The sequence below is a fragment of the Musa acuminata genome, chromosome BXJ1-5, assembly GCF_036884655.1.
Source record: "Musa acuminata AAA Group cultivar baxijiao chromosome BXJ1-5, Cavendish_Baxijiao_AAA, whole genome shotgun sequence".
Lineage (NCBI taxonomy): Eukaryota > Viridiplantae > Streptophyta > Magnoliopsida > Zingiberales > Musaceae > Musa > Musa acuminata.
Genome location: NC_088331.1, coordinates 10034049 through 10050648, shown reverse-complemented (window position 1 = coordinate 10050648; position 16600 = coordinate 10034049). Strand labels below are relative to the sequence as shown.

The window sequence follows — 16600 nt, the reverse complement described above, 5'->3', positions numbered from 1 at the left end:
CTTTTCAACCTTTTTTGGTACATGTACAACTTCTTGTTTATGAGTAAATGCAATTTCCTAGAGGTCCCAATTTTCTACATGAACAAAGATATAAGGTGATCGCGAGAAAGTTATCATGCATCCTTTGTGATTGGGAACAAAATATCAAACATCAATGAGAGGAATTCTGAGCTGATCACACTTCTGAATTCAGGCAAATGGTGAGCAAGGCTATAGATTTGCATCTTCTCAATCAACACAGAAGCAACTTCAATTGCAAAACAGTATAGTATAGCATTACAGACATGATCATATCTGATTTCTGTATTCAAGATGACCAGTCTACGGATGCTGTTTTGGATTAGAAGAGTAACACTTTGATCATTGATGGCAACATGTCATGGCTGGCTCAAATATTTTGCGACACATTTTACATCAAGCTACAGAAACATCTCCAAACTTAGCTGAAAACCTGACACAATTGTAGGCTAACATACACACAACTCATATAGATGGATACTGACTTTTGATTGATAATCAAGTAAAGAAGCCATTAATACATGTTTGAAACTTTTAAGCACAAAGAATTCCATGGTCCAAATAACCGCAATCAGCATAGAGGAACTTGAAGCAGTAATATCATAACAGAAGGCTGAAAATTCATGACAGCATTCAACATTATGCATGGATGACACTTCTAAATGCTCACCATCAGTAAAGAATGCTGCTGATGTACAATGTGTACATAACACATAACTCAGATTGTGTTACTATGAAAACAATCAAGCACATTTTACAATGTCAGTCAAATGGCATAAATATCTTGGATTACATCAGGACACAAAAATAACATCTATATTTATTTAAAAATTTGTCAGTGTATGCTTCATAAATAGGATACATTTAGATAACTACACCAGGATGCATGTTTAAAACCAATAAGATGTAATACCTTCATTTGGACATATAACTTATTGCAAATGTGAATGTTTACCTTGGTGTTTTGTTTTCATGAAATGTATTCATTTCCAAAGACTGTCATCACACACAGGCAACAAGGTCATTAAATGTATGAGACATACAAAATATCCTCATATATTTAGTGGATCTATGTTGTCATGCATTATGTACATCACTTGGTTGATAGCTTAAACTGCTAAATGAGCAAGGTAAACTAACAGACAGTATCAGCAAGGATACTCCAAGTTGATTGGTGAACAAATCAGGGTCAACCAAAAACCTTATGTAAATCCTTAAATTGTCGAGATTCACACTGAGGGCTTTTAGCGTTTCTCCCATACCCAACGGCTTGGTCTGAATATTTGCTTGAAAAGTGACATTTTAGGAACATTCCAATGCTCCACATGCCTACATAGAACAACATGAATGACTTAAATCATGAAGGATGAGATCATTTCAAGATTATAACCATAGAATAAATTCATTGCCTGCAAACTCTCCCTGATTGAGCATCAAAATAGTATTCTGTATAGCCAGTAGCTGTGGAAAGAGAAAAGGCATATCAAAAAGCAAGAACAAACATATCAGAAAGTCAGAATAGAGTAATTGAATTATCCTACTATATAGAACATGAACTTCACCTGTCAGGGATGGAAGTAACCAAGAAACACCAACAAGATTAACAATCAACAGTATAAAAGGGATAGGTTTTACTCTTGGAAGATGGTTTCCTATATACCAGAAAGAATTGGCCTCCAAGGAAATGACATGATGCAACTGAAACGCCAGTGTCCAATTGACTTATCCTGCAACCAACCATTTTGGCTGTAATCATTTTTGTAGTTGTACAACTGTAATAAGTCAGAATGAGGATGATATTTGATGGGTTACATCTCTGAAGGTTTGCAGGTAGACTATATTTTACTAGAGACCATTTCCCCCTCAATGTCTATAACAGAAAGTAGAGATGGTTATGATATATTTGAAAGGATTTCAGGGTTTTCACCTCAAAGTCCTCCCACTTTGTGAGTTTCATGCTAGATTTTTCAAGCAGTGATCCAAAATTTGTACAATTTCGTTTAAAACGTCGAAGGCCTCTGAAGGAACCTGCCGGATCAGCAAATTCACAGTCATCTTCATAGGCTTCAAGTGTCAAGTTCCCTGGACAGTAAAAGTAAATGTCAGATGCAAACAAAAGAGTAGATATAGATGAACCGAATCATTTGGAATATATTATGCAGGAAAGAAGTTTAGAACAGCAACAGATATAATAGCTTTTAGGCACGCTGAACTTTTTACCTATTCTGTCTTGTCTTAACATTTTGTTACGTACAATAGCCAGGACCCATTTGCTCTTTCAGCTTATAGCAAAGCCAACACCTCAGAACACAAAAGGGGGATGAACATCACATACATTCATAAGTGATTAAACATCATCATTTGCAAGGATTGCAAATTCAGTTAGTACCAGCTTCCCAAAGTATGAACTTATACCTAGCCAGGCGACACTTTTTGCGATTTGCTCCAAGATCCTATATCTCTAGATTTCCATTGAATTATGCGTAAGCCGCATAACTACAAAAATACTGGGATGTCAAGCTATAAAATAAGGGCTATATCCATCAAAGAATTGGTTGACCTGGAATTATCAAAGAAACAGTCGCATACCAACACCAAAATTGTACGAGACCAGTGTTTGTGTCATAACATACAAACACAAACTCTCAGCCTTGTCTGCATCTACATACCATGTTTGGGAATCACAAATCTGTCATGGCAACCACATGATGTTACATCCTTCGTTCCTTCGGTTGGCCGTCGCATATGATCCTTTCCCTTTTTTTTGACTCTGGGTTACGTTTAATCCAACACTTGATCCATGGAAACCAGTCCTTATAGCGAATGTGTATTTTGATGTGTGAATAAGTTATCCAATGTCCGTTTCACACTTCATGGTTGTCATATTCATTCAGAATCCGCCCCTTCTCATCGGCCAAAGAAGGGTAGAACGATCTTAAACGGAAATCTTGGGAGTGGAAGGTTCTCGAACCTGTGACGAAGTAGGAACGGTCGAAGTCCTCTTTAATCGCTTCCGCCACCTCCGCCCGGCCAGCCGCGAACCCCAATCCATCGGCCCGCAACTCCTCCGATGGGGCCCCCGAGGGGGAGGGACGGAACAAGGAGGCGGCGATACCGAGGAGCTCGGAGCCGTACCAGGCCAGCCTGAGCACCGCGTTCTCCGATCTGGAGCCACCGTCGCTGGGGCTCCTCCCGTCGCACCGGATGTCGCGGAGGCCCCGAGGAGGCCGGCGCCGCGGCTGCCAGGAGGTGTGGAGGAGGAGAACGGGAGAGAGGCGGAGGGAGGAGGCCATTCTGAGCGCTCGGTGGCGAGGGGGAAGATGGTCGACCAGCCGTCATTGAAACTTCAAGCAGGTGTGGTGGCTTTCGGAGAAGACGAGTGGCCCGCAAACATTGAGTGAGTGGGGGCCCGCAATATCAGCGGCTCATTCGGTCCCCAAATAATAATATGGCCTCAAAATATTATCTTCATTTAATTATTTTTTTTCTTTTTTCTTTTACCCTTTCTTTTCTTCACTTAAATACTTTTCCGACGCACTTTTGCCTAATGGAATCTAAAAACAAAGTGTAGGGGTTACACATAACACACACAATGTGAGTGAGATCGAGTAGGGAACACAAAAATAAAGAAAAAGATAAATCTATCTGAATGAGAACACAAATAAATAAATACCACGCGCACACTCGAGATCTCAGCTTTGTCTGCAAAATTCTATTCGATGGTGCACTGTCTCAGAATAAAACAGAAGACTTGTTTTGGACCAAAACCGACTGGGGGAGATGACTATGTCCCACTGTGTGTGATGGTAAGAGTCTAATGCCGAGGAAGGTAAGAGTTGGTGATGTTAGTTAGTCCTCTTTCTTACTGTCAGGTTCTTCAATAGCTGCAAGTCTTTCAACTAGCGGGGGATGGGAGTAGTGGTAAGCCGAGTACCATGGATCTGTGTTCATGGCAGAGAGGTTCTCCTCCTGAAAAGAGAAAACAACTACTGTTGAATGTCCATAACAATATCCATGAGCATGGAAGAAAATGGCAGAAAAATATCTAGTAGTTGTGATGCCAATCGTTCCACAATTTTTTCATCATTGATATTAATAAAGAATGCTACTGATACCGTGCCGTTACAGGGATTTTCTTTGAACTCAGCTTTATGAGTCATAACAGAAGCAATAATATGTTATAACCAGAGTAACACCTATTTAAAGGATCTAAAAACAGTGATCCAAGCCATTGATCTCGATCTACATTTTCCCAAGTAAATGCAATCACTAATTTCATCAACCTATTCATGCTATAGTTTGACGGTCTTTTCAGAGTGTTTTGTATAAATCTCATGACGTGCCAGGAAAATTAAACCAAAAACTCAACTTCAGTGCTCGCTTAGAAAATCGTATTCAGCTCTCCAGCAGAAAAAGGCAGCAACAGGTTTTGACTCTCTTTTCGAAGCACTTCATATAAATCTCATGACGTGCTGGACAGAAATTAAACAAAAAAAAAAGAGACAAACACTTGCAAATTGATTGTTTTCCTTCCAACATGAGGTTCACTTGTGAGTTCAAAACATTAAATTAAACCTTGAGACTCTCTTAAATGCCAAAGTTGAAATGCACCAATTCTTGTGAATATTTGAATATATGGACAGATAAAAACTAGTGGTGGGGATAAAGTAATTTAACAAAGCAATGGAACGCAACATATCAGGTAAGCAATCTCCTCTAATTTAACCAACATGAAGAGCAACTGAAAAAGAAAAAAAAGTGGCTGCAACTTACCTGCAATTTTATGAGGCCCGCACGAAGTGCCTTGGCATAACCCAGTTTCTTGGCAAATGCATCAGCCTACAAAATAAGTCGATTATAGAGCTTACAGTATATCGGTATATGGTCACATCATGACATAAGTAAAAAAAGTAGCCAAATAGCCAAATCCAAAGTACCTGAAATTCAAATGTTCGGCTCACAAGATTTAGACCAAAGTTCACAAGGTGCTGGAGGGGTATAACAGTATGCTGGTAACAAAATTTCACAAATTAGTCCAACACAATTATACATATTCATGGCCATTAATCAAAAGATGTTTGCTATATAGTTCAACGGTGATGAGAAAACAGATAAGATAGCTATATAAGGAACTACAAAACTGACTTTGTTAACAACTAATATGAGAATGAAATCTACATAAGCCATAATGTAAATGGTCCAAAAGACATTGCATCATGGAAGTTCACCAGAAAAACATATGGCAGTTCAGGTCTTTTGTCTTAAACCTCTGATAATCCCATGTTCATAAAACACATCTTTCTTTTTACATGTCTTCTGTGACAACTGATTATGCTCCTCTATGTTGACTGACAGTGCCAGGGTTTGAGTAATAGAAAGTCCATTTGCTTTCAAAGGTAAGACTAAGTACATCAATGAGACTTGTTCCTCTTTAATAAAATGGGAAAAACATGCAATGCTACAAAAAGTCATATTAAACATTCACCAAGAAGAGAAATATTCCAGCTGGCTTGTAAACTAAATTAAGAAGCTACTGTAGATAATTTAAAAATACTCCAGCAGTGCAGAAGAGGAAAAATGCAAAAGAAATGCACCTGAAATATGATGAGACCAATAAGTATAGGTTGAGTATCAAAGCCGAAACTTTCAAAGAGATCCTTTGAATTCCTCACTAGTGTGTAACCTCCAAATTGCAAAAATGTGAGAATCTGCTAAGCACACTTAGAAAGTTATATGGCTTTTCTGTTAGTCTGGAAAAGGTGACTCAATTTCTGTAGGTTCTTTTTGAGCCTTCCAAGAAAAAGAAAAGCATTTGGAGCCACAAGTGAAAAAACAAGGAGATAGTAGAATGGTTACATGTATTAAAGAAAATGCTGATCAAATGTTTAATATAAGCTGAAATTAGAAAGAAAGTGAGATTTCTAAATATGAACTACCCATATGTATATGGCGTGGTTGCAATTTCCCATGGGAAGCACCATACATATATGGGCTATTAAAATCTATATATCAACTGTAAGAACCCAAAATTTTCATGACTAAATATTGTTTTGACCATAACTTCCACTACAAGACAAGTTAACACTTTTTTTAAGAAAAGACAAGAATAAGAATGTTGGTAAGCAAGAAAGTTAGATGATGTTTTTTGAAAGATGTTATTCAAGAATCATTTGGAACTAAGAAGCACGGAGAATTAGAGCATAGAAAACAAGAGTAAATCTTTAAAGGAGATGCAAAAACATATCAGCGTGTTGAATAATTTAAAATTATTTTTAGGAGATAGATTATATGTTAACTGGCCAGAGAATTTATATCCAAAATAACAACTTGCAGAACAATAGGCATAAAGAATATTAAGAATCAAAACCATCGGAAAACTTATTCAATTCCATGTCTTACGTCAACCAAAGTGGAACATAACAGATGTGGCTGATCAAGGAATTATAGCTTAGTGTCTCTTCGACGGAGAAATTATGCTTTTTGCATACAGGCCGCCTTTCAATTTGTACTTAAATACAAATAACATTAAAAAAATCAAAAGGCACCAGGGAAAGATCAATTTTTTTTTTGTATTTTATTTGCTAAACAGACTAAGTATCATGATGTTCGTGTTACCAATATTATAGCAAGTCTAACTTATCTCAAAAGTATTAATGAAAAGAAACAACATTTATGGTGCTTCCGTGACACCCTCTTAAACCAATAACAAGTAAGCTATTAGACAATGAGCCTTGGTTGTATTACCCATTCATCAAGTGACCACTTGAAGAATATTCCTGACTATCATTTCATTTTCCTAAGCATATTCACTTGAACCTAAATTTCAAAAATCTTTCAAACCATGAAATCGTGAGAAAACTCATACATGGCAATTATATGTAATTTCTTTCATATTCATAAATAGTTTCAACTAAAAACCAGCTGAAGATAGAGGGAAAAAATGACGACACATTTTAATGTTTTAAAGATTTTATAGGTTCGCTTGAACCCAAATCATAGCTACTGAAACTACCAAAACTGCCAAGATATGTAGTCTGCTGAAACTACCAAAACAACCACACAAAAAAAAGAAGTGGCAACAATAATGAAAAGAATAAAATTTCTGAAAGAATACCTGGACAGCAATGAAAGAATACATAGTGTGATTGAGTTTCCAATGTCCAAGTTCATGAGCGATAACTGCAACTACCTCCTCCTCATTTGTGCACTGTAACAGTTTTCATTTACGTAAGCAAAACAATTGGAACGATATGTCGCTGTACCAGAGATGATATGGTTTGGTATTTCAATTCTCAGACTCAACAATGTGGAAATATATAACTCCAAGTTAAAAAAGTTTATCAAGATAGCCAGCTTTGAAAACATACCACTTGTTCATAGCAGAGAGAATAACTCTTAAATTAAATGCAGCATTCCACAATAGAAGTACAAGATAAGGTTTCCAACTAACAGGGAACACAGATCATACAATTAAAGCTATGGATAATTACTTGGGTCATGAAAACAGGACAGCATTTGAATGAGAATTTAGAGGAAAGCATATGCTCTGAAAGGTGGAAAGAGAGCCTACAAATACAGTAGTTCCTATTAATCACATGGCCAGAAAATGAATTGCCACATCCATAAATCAATTTTCCATCAACATGGCATGCACTGAGAGGTTGATAGGCATACTTCCATCCAAAACAGTGATACTGAAATAAGGTCATGACACTCAAGTGTCTCCCTTTAAGCCTTCATGCAGTAAAAGAAAACTATGATTTTTTTTCCGTAATAACAAATAGTTATCTGTAGAAGCTTCTCAAAATCAACCTCTTCAGAAGACAACACATGTTGCAAATTTTCGAGCAAGTTTCAACTTCTTGAATACAACAATTATATGTAACAAGAAGGACAATGAGAAGCACTTACGAGTTTTGACAAATAATGTAGCAATGTGATGGTTAGTTTGAACAATAAATTCTGACAAGGAAAAGCTAGTACAAATAAAATTAAAAAACCATGTGAACAATGGGTAGGATGTATGAAATGAAGCCCAGGTTAAATAATATTGTAACTTGATATCTGAGCAAAGTATTCCAGACCTAAAATCATAAAAGGCGAGAACACTTTCCAGTTGCAGTACGCAATTCAGACAAAGTCTGTCAATGGCTTACCTTATCAAATGAGAAATCGAAGCATATATTAAAGGAAAACTGTTCATTTATCTCAGGACATCATATAACCTTGTGGAGACAGCTTTAGCCCTGAAATAGGCAAGTCACTATACAACTGAAGCCCTAAAAGAGGCATAAGTCACTGTACACACAGAGGTAGGCTCACATTAACATCTTTTATTAGGAAGCTTGTCATCACTCAATGGGAACTGTGAAACTCCTTTTTTTTTAAAAAAAAAGCTGTGTGTACATGGTCTTTTGTTCATTTCTTAGTCAACCAAAGGATATTTCAACAGTAAAATTGCACCAAATTTGTAATTATATTAATGTGGAGCATCAATTTGAAGCAAACCTGTTGAATCAAAGTGTCATAAAGAACAATCCGTTTGTTGTTGAAAAATCCATACATATATGCCTGTTGAGTAGAAAAAACATGCAAATCAGAGAATACACAAGTAACAGAGATGTAAGAGACAGAGAAACAAAATATGTAGCACTAAAAAACCACTCGTGGAATGTGGCAATAAATAAAAATAAGTGATGAAATTAAAGTTGCTATAACCACTTCTGTTTCTGTTATCTATTTTGAATTGTTTTAAAAAAAAACAGTGCAGCACAGAGAGGGATATCATGAATAAATGAGAAAATTAAAAGATGAAATACACCACATCCAAAGAGCACTGTAAACCTAGAAGTTACCGTTGAGAAGTTACTGTTGAAAAGACACTGCTAGTGTGCCATCAGCAATAATAACAAGTAGAAGCTGTATTCCACATCAATATTTCATGTGATACTTTCTTTTTGCATGATGTGATGGTCTCTTGCTATTAGTTATACATCATGTCTGTACATTATCTTTAACTAAATGACTGAATTGACATGTTCATATCTGCCCCCTCTTTAATGGAGAAATAAGCCAACCAACCTCATTAAAAGGGAGTTATATTGTCAGCTGCAGAAACGAAGTCTTTCTACAGCACTAGAAGAAGATAAAAATATCACAACACATAGGTTTGCTAAAATCCAGAACCCGCAAAGTGTTGTTTTCCAACAAAGCAGACCATGGGAAACAAATCAGCATCTCATGGTGGTTCATCTATTGAATTATCAGATTGCTTGAACAGCATGCTGAGAAGTCAAACACAAAACTACTTCCAAAGATATGAAATCATCTTAACCATGGATATTAAGGAAACAGGATTAAACATTATTGCAGCAAAAGGCACTGACTGGGGTCTTTGCAATATAATCAAGCAAATTACATCTTCATATAAGGCATACTTGGATGAAACCTAGCAATCATATGCCAGTAAAACCGATAATGCTAGAATCTTATGCAGAGGCTTGACGACACCAATTACATCTCTTGAGCAGACCTATTCAACTTTCCTCCTATATGATTTGCTTCTGAAGTAAAAACATAGCAATACTTTCTAGTAAAGCATAGCATGGACAAATACACTGAGCTGATGCACTAGAAAAGGACAATTACTGGGCAGCTCTATATGGCTTTTCTCACTGTACAAGTTAGTAGTTGTGTTTTTCAGACAGGAACATCCAACTATTTGCAATGTACGGCTGGTGCACATGAGAGCATCACAGCACTTCCCATAAAAAATTTTCTTCGTGGAAACAAATACAAGGCTCATTACTATAATCAAGATAGCCTTTAATCTATTACTGTTGCAAGACATAAACAACATATGGCTCAATGCTAGGGATAACAGAACATATAATATATACAATTTCCCGTGTTAAGGACTAATACATGGGAATCCAGGACAGTGATTGCAAAAGGCGCTCGGGCGCTCGCCTGGGCGCTCGGGCGAGGCGAGGCGAGGCCCGAGCGCCTCGCTAATGTCCCAGGCGGCGCGCTTCAAACAGGCGCCGCCTGGGCGCTCGCCCGAGCCCAGGCGCTGGGCGCTTCGGGCGAGCGCCTGGGTAAACCGAACCAGAATTTTAGGTCTGGTTCGGTCCTGGTTCGGTTGTTAGTTGGTTCAATCGAACCAACTAAACCGATATAACCCCAACCCTAACCCTAACCCTAACCCAACACTAACCTGCTGCCGCTGCCGCTGCCGCTCTCGATCCCGATCCCGATCCCGTTCGCGATCTCGTCGCTCGCTGCCGCTGCTCGCCGCTGTCGCTGCTCGCGCCTCCCGCGAGCCTTCCCGCTGCTCGCGCCTCCCGCGAGCCCTCTCGCTGCTCGCGTCTCCTGCGAGCCCTCCCGCGAGCCTTCCCGCTGCTCGCGCCTCCCTCGAGCCCTCCCGCTGCTCGCGCCTCCCGCGAGCCCTCTCGCCTCCTGCGAGCCCTCTCGCGAGCCTTCCCGCTGCTCGCGCCTCCCTCGAGGCCTCCCGCTGCTCGCGCCTTCCGCTCCCTTTCCCTTTCCCGCTATCGCTGCCGCAGCTCGCCGTTGCCGCCGCCGCCGCTGCCGCCACCGCTACTGCCGCCGCTCGCCGCTGCTTCCTCGTTTCTCCATCAGCAGGTTTATACTGTTAATGTGATTATATTTATTAATTATATTATATATTTTTATATTTTTATTTAAAATTTTAAATAAATATATTTATTAATTATATTTTATATTTTTATATTTTAGCGCCTCGCTTCGCTCGGGCGAGCGCCTGGGCGAGCGCCTACCGCCTCGGGCGTTTTTGGACCTCGGCGCCTTTTGGCGCCTAGCGCTTTTTAAATCACTGATCCAGGATGTCTGTGTTTCAAAATATAAGTTCGTTTCACAGTAGTACAGATCTATAATAGGTTGAACTTTAACTACTGCTTTAACTCTAACACACCGGATGAGAAGCAACTCAGGTTGTAATGATTATTTAAATCATCACAACTTTTTTATCCGCAATCACGGTTATAGCAGTAATAAGTCAGAAACAGCACTATTGACACTCAGTAATGTAGTGAAATAAAATTTAATCTATGAACATGATAGAAAGAGCGTCAAAGGTTCAAACTTCTCAAAAATAATAAAGAGCTGCTCACATTGCTATGGCTTGACCTTGTAGATCCATCAACTACAAAGAGTTTCTTAAGAGGGAATTTCAGTGAGGCTGCAAGCTTCTCTATTTTCTCCCTGAGCTCTCCATCAGGCAGCTGTTCACGATTTGTTGTACAAAGTAATGAAATATATACTATAGTGAACTAATGCAGATAGTATCCATTAACATTTACACATTGTTAAAAACACACCAATGTGGATACTAGGAAGAAAACAGCTTATGTATCCACTGTGTATGTTTGTTATGAAGACTCAAGAACTGGCCCTAGAAATGACAAACATGTCAATTGTGATTGGTGGATGAAAAGGCAAAAAGAACTTTCTACACATATACCTTTTCATCCACCAAGTGGAGCCAGACTATCATGTTAGGTCATTTTTTAGCTTTTTAAACCTTTCATAAGATTTAGCAAATTAAATTAGATAAGAGTTAATCAGTATATAGTCAAACAGCTGCTGATTTTACAGTAAAATACTCACAGGAGTGAACTTATTGAACAGAGGAGCTATTAGAATAGGATAAAGTGTCATCATCACGAGGGAGAGAGCGAACATAAAAGCCCAAAGATATATAGCCAGGTATGGACCTCCTTTCTGCAGCAATGCGGAAGGAATGTAATTCAGTCTAATAGAAGCAAGCATGAAGAAACTAACAAATGAAATTTAGTGTCAAGTAGCATAGCCACCTGAACTATGAAAATAATTGCAGCCACAATTGGGGGGCCAAGTAAGATGGAGAGGCAAATTCCCTTAAACATGTCCCTGAAAAAGAGCCATACTGTTTGCTGTGGAAAACGAAAAAGAATAAAACTAAGTTATTTATGTTAGCATCTAAGTTTTAAAGGAGACAAAAAATCAATACACATCCAGCAAATGTAAAAAAGAGGCAATTGAATGTGTACAAACTTTGTTAAATCCATGGCGCGCCTCGATAACAAATGTAGAATAAAGAGAAAATGGCAAGTCTGTTATCTGCATGATGATCAGCACATCAAAGTTCATTTTTTTTGCCCATAAAAGGTGAATTCAAATGCACATAATTTTATCTCTTACAAATAGCAAGTATCAGTATAATGGTAAATGAAAACAGGCAGGAAGCTGTAAGTTTAATATCATGTCAAAGGTGGAGACAGTTGAGTTAAAAATTAAACACAGCAAACATTTTCACTAGTCCTAGTTGGTGATAAAGTAAATCCCAGCACAGGTTGTGATGACATTGGTGATGGTCCACACAAGCTAATTGTTCCTACAATATGTCTGGCATACAAGTTTGTTAAACCCCATGAACAGTGTCACATAACTACTTGAAATTATGGCTGGAATGCGGTTTTAATTAATATTCCACCATACCTGTGACCAAATCATAACACCCGCCAGAAATGACAGTGTGTGCATTATTTCATTTTCTGCGTCTAGGCCCAAGTAGGCCACTAAGTTTCCAGATACCTGTAGTGAAAGATTATGCAAATGAGTCACAGATGACACAAACAAGATATATAAGAAACCAAGGCTGCTACTTTACCTTCCAAAACCAAGGTAATATGCCAAAATACAGAATTGCAGTGTCCATCAGTATAGTGACAGCTTCATGGATGAAGTGAAAACCACTAAAAGAAACAAGAAGATAAAGAAAATATAATCCCAAGATACAAGAAGTTCTAGCTAATAACTGAAAACCTTTTTTAAAAAATAAAAGAGTTTGAGCTATAAATTTAATTGTGCATTAAAAATGCCACATATTGAAATACATGAAAAGTGAACAATGCCCGTAAGTTATTAAAAAAATAAGTTAACTTAGAAAAATGGACCTTTTATCAATGCTATATGCTCGAGCTCTTTCAAATTTTTCTTGACTAATTACTCCTTCGAGTGGCTTAGGCAAGTTGGTTAACTTCAGAGCTGCATGTTGCCGAATGTCCAAGTATGTCTCGAAGAAGTACATGAAGATCATAAAGCCTGCAATAAGTGATACCATCAATCCCCCAAAATAACAACCAAAAAGAGAATTGGTAAAACTTTGCGTGCCTTTTGAATCCTTATGAGCTGATTTTGCAATTATCTAAGAAAAACTCAAACAATGAATGACCTACACCAACTGTCAAGTATTTCTGTGGTCAAAACTGAAACAAGACCAAAATCAGGATTCTTCTGACTAGACCAGACAAAAATCTAGAATTATCTCTATTTGTATTTTATTTATATTTGTGTTTTTTTATATATATTTTATTTATAATTTTCATTTTTAAACGACCATGAGATATAATAGATTGATTTGCCTCCCAAGAACCTATCTGCACTTCCTGGATCTTTTGCAAATCATTAATTTTCTGTCACAGAAAAAATAATCTTAGAGATGACCACTTCACTTTCTCTTTAACAGCTGTGTGATAATCATGTCAATGGACTCCATGACCACTTCCTCTATTATGTCACTATTTCATGCAATTATAAAAGATTTTATTTTCCTTTTGTATACTAGTTACTAATGAATGAATTTGGGAATTCACCTTTGTTTTACCGACAAAAAAAAAGAAAAATAAAGGCATTTCAAGATGAAATGCTAGTTGTATACCAACCCCAGGCAAACAATCTAAATAATGAAATAGGCAATAATAAGGCCAATCACAAATTACCTCATGTAATTAGTTACTTTTAGCATCTCAATCTCTACACTTAAAAAAGTTATATTGGAATCCCTATAGTTACGAAAATGAAACATGTAGGTCCATTTACCATAATGTCATCGGTTTTACCAAGGACCATAGACAGAATGTAATTCATCCATTTCTGAATAACTACCAGACAGAAGTCTCCCACGTTTGGGAGCTCCATCCACCCACGTCTAGGTGAAGTCAAAGGGGGCAGGCAGAGCATCGCAGGCTCTATACATAACTCCCTTTACCATTTATGGTAAAGGTTCACATTATCCCACAACACCAAAGTACAAAAGGGCGGTATGAACAATAAATAGCACATATCGGTAACACACGCGGAATAACCAAACCTACATGTGCCGTTACGAGTCAGTACGATACAAGTAATAATATTTCACAAATATATTCAGATTTGATAGAAAATGAAAGCAAGAGTATACATGGATTCCAGTTAATCATATATAGTTCAATTCAAATAAGAAGGTTAGATAAATTCAATATCCAAAGGAATGAACCTGTAATAGGCACATATCGAAAGCAAATGCGGAACAATAGGAAACAAAAATAAAGGGCAAAAAAATAATTTTAACGTTCCAATGGTGGCGGACAACATCAGTGGTGGTGGTGGATGCAGAGCGGCGACGAAGCGCTTTGCGACTCCATCACAGAGCAGCATTTGTGGCACGAAGTCATCGGTGCTGGTCTCAGAATCATCAAGACCCTACAGCTGGCTCCCCCGCCTGCTCTCCAAAACCCTGAACAGTGCCTCCGCCTTGCTCTTCCCCCTCGTGCTAACCCCGTTGTCACTGCAGGCCAAAGTCCTCATGACTGCCTCCGCTCCATCCACCTCCCTGACGTCCCCCACCGCCTTATCTCTGTCGCTCTTTACCAGGTTTAGCAATGCAGCCGCAGCATTTTCCCTCACCCTCCTACTCCCCCCAACCACTAGATCCACCAGGATGCTGACATCGTCCACCCTCCGGAATGCCTCCACGCTCTCGTCGCATCCTGCCACCTGGTCAATCACCGTCGTCGCATCCTCCACCAACTCCCCTATGCCCGTCCTTCACCTCCAATGCAGAAAGGGGCGACACGACACCCAACTTGACGAGGGCGATGCGATTGAGCGGGTAGAGGGCCAGGTCAAAGAGGACCTTGAGCGCGTCCTTAATGGACCTAGTCGACACGTCGAGGAGGTCTACAAGGGCAATGATGATGGAGTGATACGCTTCGATGGAGAGGAGGTTACAAAAGGTTGGGGGTGGCGTGCTGGGCAACGACAAGGGAGAGGAAGCGAAGGGCGGCGAGGATGCCCGGGGTGCACATGAGCGCCTTGCGAGCGAAAATGGAGAGGTTGAGGAGGGCAACGACGACGTTCTCCGGCATCGATAAGGGAGGCACGCATCTCCATGTCCTGCTTCGACAGGCAATGAATCTCCATGATGGCTTCGGCAATGAACTTCAATTCCACGATGATGGAGCTCCGACGCATATGTAGAGCGGTGAAAAGACCGCTCAGCAACTGAGTCGGCTTCGCGACGCTGCCGTCCGCCACCATCGACTAGAACAATAAAATTATCTTTTTGTCCTTTGTTTTTTCGTTGGTAAAACTGACATTGTTAGGGTAACCTAAATGTTTCACTTTCGTATGTAAAGATCGGATGTAAAGATCGGGATGCTAGAGCAGTTAATTACGGGGATGCGTAGAGACCGCGTTAATAACACAAGTTAGAACGATTACAGGACTAATTTCCTGGCCCAATAAGGCGATGACTTCCTTTACATCCACTCAATCCTAAATTTACAAAGCGGCATAAATACCACAACAGACAATAATGTCACCGCAGCCGATAGTCAAAAAACACCGTCTCTACAAGAGGAAAAAGAAACCAGACGGGCGCGAGGCCGTCCATGAAATGATGGATAACCCGCAACAGACTCACATCGACCAAACAAACCAAACGGAGTCACCAACAAAAGAACAAATAATTACAATAAAAGAAAAAAAAATCGAAGCGAAACCCAGAAAACCAAAACCCAAGGAAACTAGTGCAAAAGCAGCAAGTACAAGATCGGGGAGAAACACAAATCACGAAAAACCCGAATGACCAACCCGAAACCCCTCGCGGAACCAGTAGGACTCACCCAACACGGCTTCCAGGTAAGGGAACGCCATCTTAAAAGAAGAATAGCAGCAGCAGTTGATTTCTAGCTCAAGTACGAAGTGAGATGCAGTCGAAGCGCCTTGCCGCAAGGATATAAATTAAAGGGGGAATCGGATGAACGGAGACTTGGATGTTGCGCTCAGTCCATCCCTCACGGGAAAGCAGAGGGATTCGAAGGCACGAATTAGGTGCGGACGCCTCGCTGCAAAGCTGTAAAGGTAACACGCAAAGGAGGAGGAGGCGATTGCGAAAGTGTACATGTTTGCAAAAACACCCCTATCACAGTTTATAATAGCATATTCGCCCCTACAACTTTTAACATGGTCCAGCAGTAACGTGCGCTATGAAACCCATATTAAAAGTTAGATTTGGAAGAGAAAAATATCTAAAAGACTTGTATTATTTTAACATTAAGGTTTAATAACATGATAAATTACGACGGTAAATAAATAATTGAGAGGGGTGAATATGAAAACGACCGAGGGATTGATATGCAAATCGGCCCATGGTGCAAGAACAAACAAAAAGAGAGCTTGCCATCCTGCGAAGCAAGAAGTGGAAAAGACCGGACCGAGGGGCAGAGGCACGCACCGCGTC

The 16600-nt window shown here is 39.3% G+C and overlaps 2 protein-coding genes and 1 pseudogene across 4 annotated transcripts; all 3 read right to left on the bottom strand.

Annotated features, from left to right (window-relative positions):
* Positions 1-1058: 1058 nt before the first annotated feature.
* On the bottom strand, positions 1059-3572 carry LOC135673721 (uncharacterized). 2 transcript variants are annotated; one of them, XR_010513431.1, is made up of 5 exons: positions 2990-3572; positions 1946-2100; positions 1581-1745; positions 1428-1479; positions 1059-1347 (listed from the first exon to the last, which is right to left on the bottom strand). XR_010513431.1 is itself a non-coding variant. In XM_065182958.1 (5 exons), exons 1-5 carry the CDS (start codon positions 3309-3311, stop codon positions 1263-1265), a joined length of 681 nt encoding a protein of 226 aa, XP_065039030.1. In that variant the 5' UTR covers positions 3312-3572; the 3' UTR covers positions 1059-1262. The 2 variants fall into 2 exon arrangements, 1 of the variants encoding a protein (XP_065039030.1); XM_065182958.1 differs by having other exon boundaries at positions 1679-1745.
* Positions 3573-3642: 70 nt separating this feature from the next.
* Positions 3643-16288, bottom strand: LOC135673718 (CAAX prenyl protease 1 homolog). 2 transcript variants are annotated; one of them, XM_065182956.1, is made up of 14 exons: positions 15984-16279; positions 12993-13140; positions 12707-12791; positions 12535-12630; positions 12091-12156; positions 11871-11969; positions 11665-11778; positions 11169-11279; positions 8527-8589; positions 7133-7225; positions 5613-5726; positions 4956-5027; positions 4792-4857; positions 3643-3987 (listed from the first exon to the last, which is right to left on the bottom strand). In XM_065182956.1, the coding sequence occupies exons 1-14, from the start codon at positions 16012-16014 to the stop codon at positions 3868-3870; spliced, it is 1278 nt and encodes a 425-aa protein (XP_065039028.1). In that variant the 5' UTR covers positions 16015-16279; the 3' UTR covers positions 3643-3867. The 2 variants fall into 2 exon arrangements, with proteins under 2 accessions (XP_065039028.1, XP_065039029.1); XM_065182957.1 differs by lacking the exon at positions 12091-12156 and having other exon boundaries at positions 15984-16288.
* On the bottom strand, positions 13723-15975 carry LOC135673719 (U-box domain-containing protein 12-like; annotated as a pseudogene).
* Positions 16289-16600: the final 312 nt, after the last annotated feature.

Excerpts from the sequence above, each read along its gene's own strand:
- LOC135673721 (XM_065182958.1), bottom strand. The coding sequence starts at position 3,311 with ATGGCCTCCTCCCTCCGCCTCTCTCCCGTTCTCCTCCTCCACACCTCC. Across the intron at positions 1,480-1,678 it reads TTGGAGGCCAATTCTTTCTG|CTACTGGCTATACAGAATAC; the intron begins GTATATAGGAAA and ends CTCTTTCCACAG. Across the intron at positions 1,348-1,427 it reads CAATCAGGGAGAGTTTGCAG|GCATGTGGAGCATTGGAATG; the intron begins GCAATGAATTTA and ends TGTTCTATGTAG.
- LOC135673718 (XM_065182956.1), bottom strand. The coding sequence starts at position 16,014 with ATGGCGTTCCCTTACCTGGAAGCCGTGTTGG. Across the intron at positions 7,226-8,526 it reads ATGACACTTTGATTCAACAG|TGCACAAATGAGGAGGAGGT; the intron begins GTTTGCTTCAAA and ends AAACTGTTACAG. Across the intron at positions 4,858-4,955 it reads GCCGAACATTTGAATTTCAG|GCTGATGCATTTGCCAAGAA; the intron begins GTACTTTGGATT and ends CTTATTTTGTAG.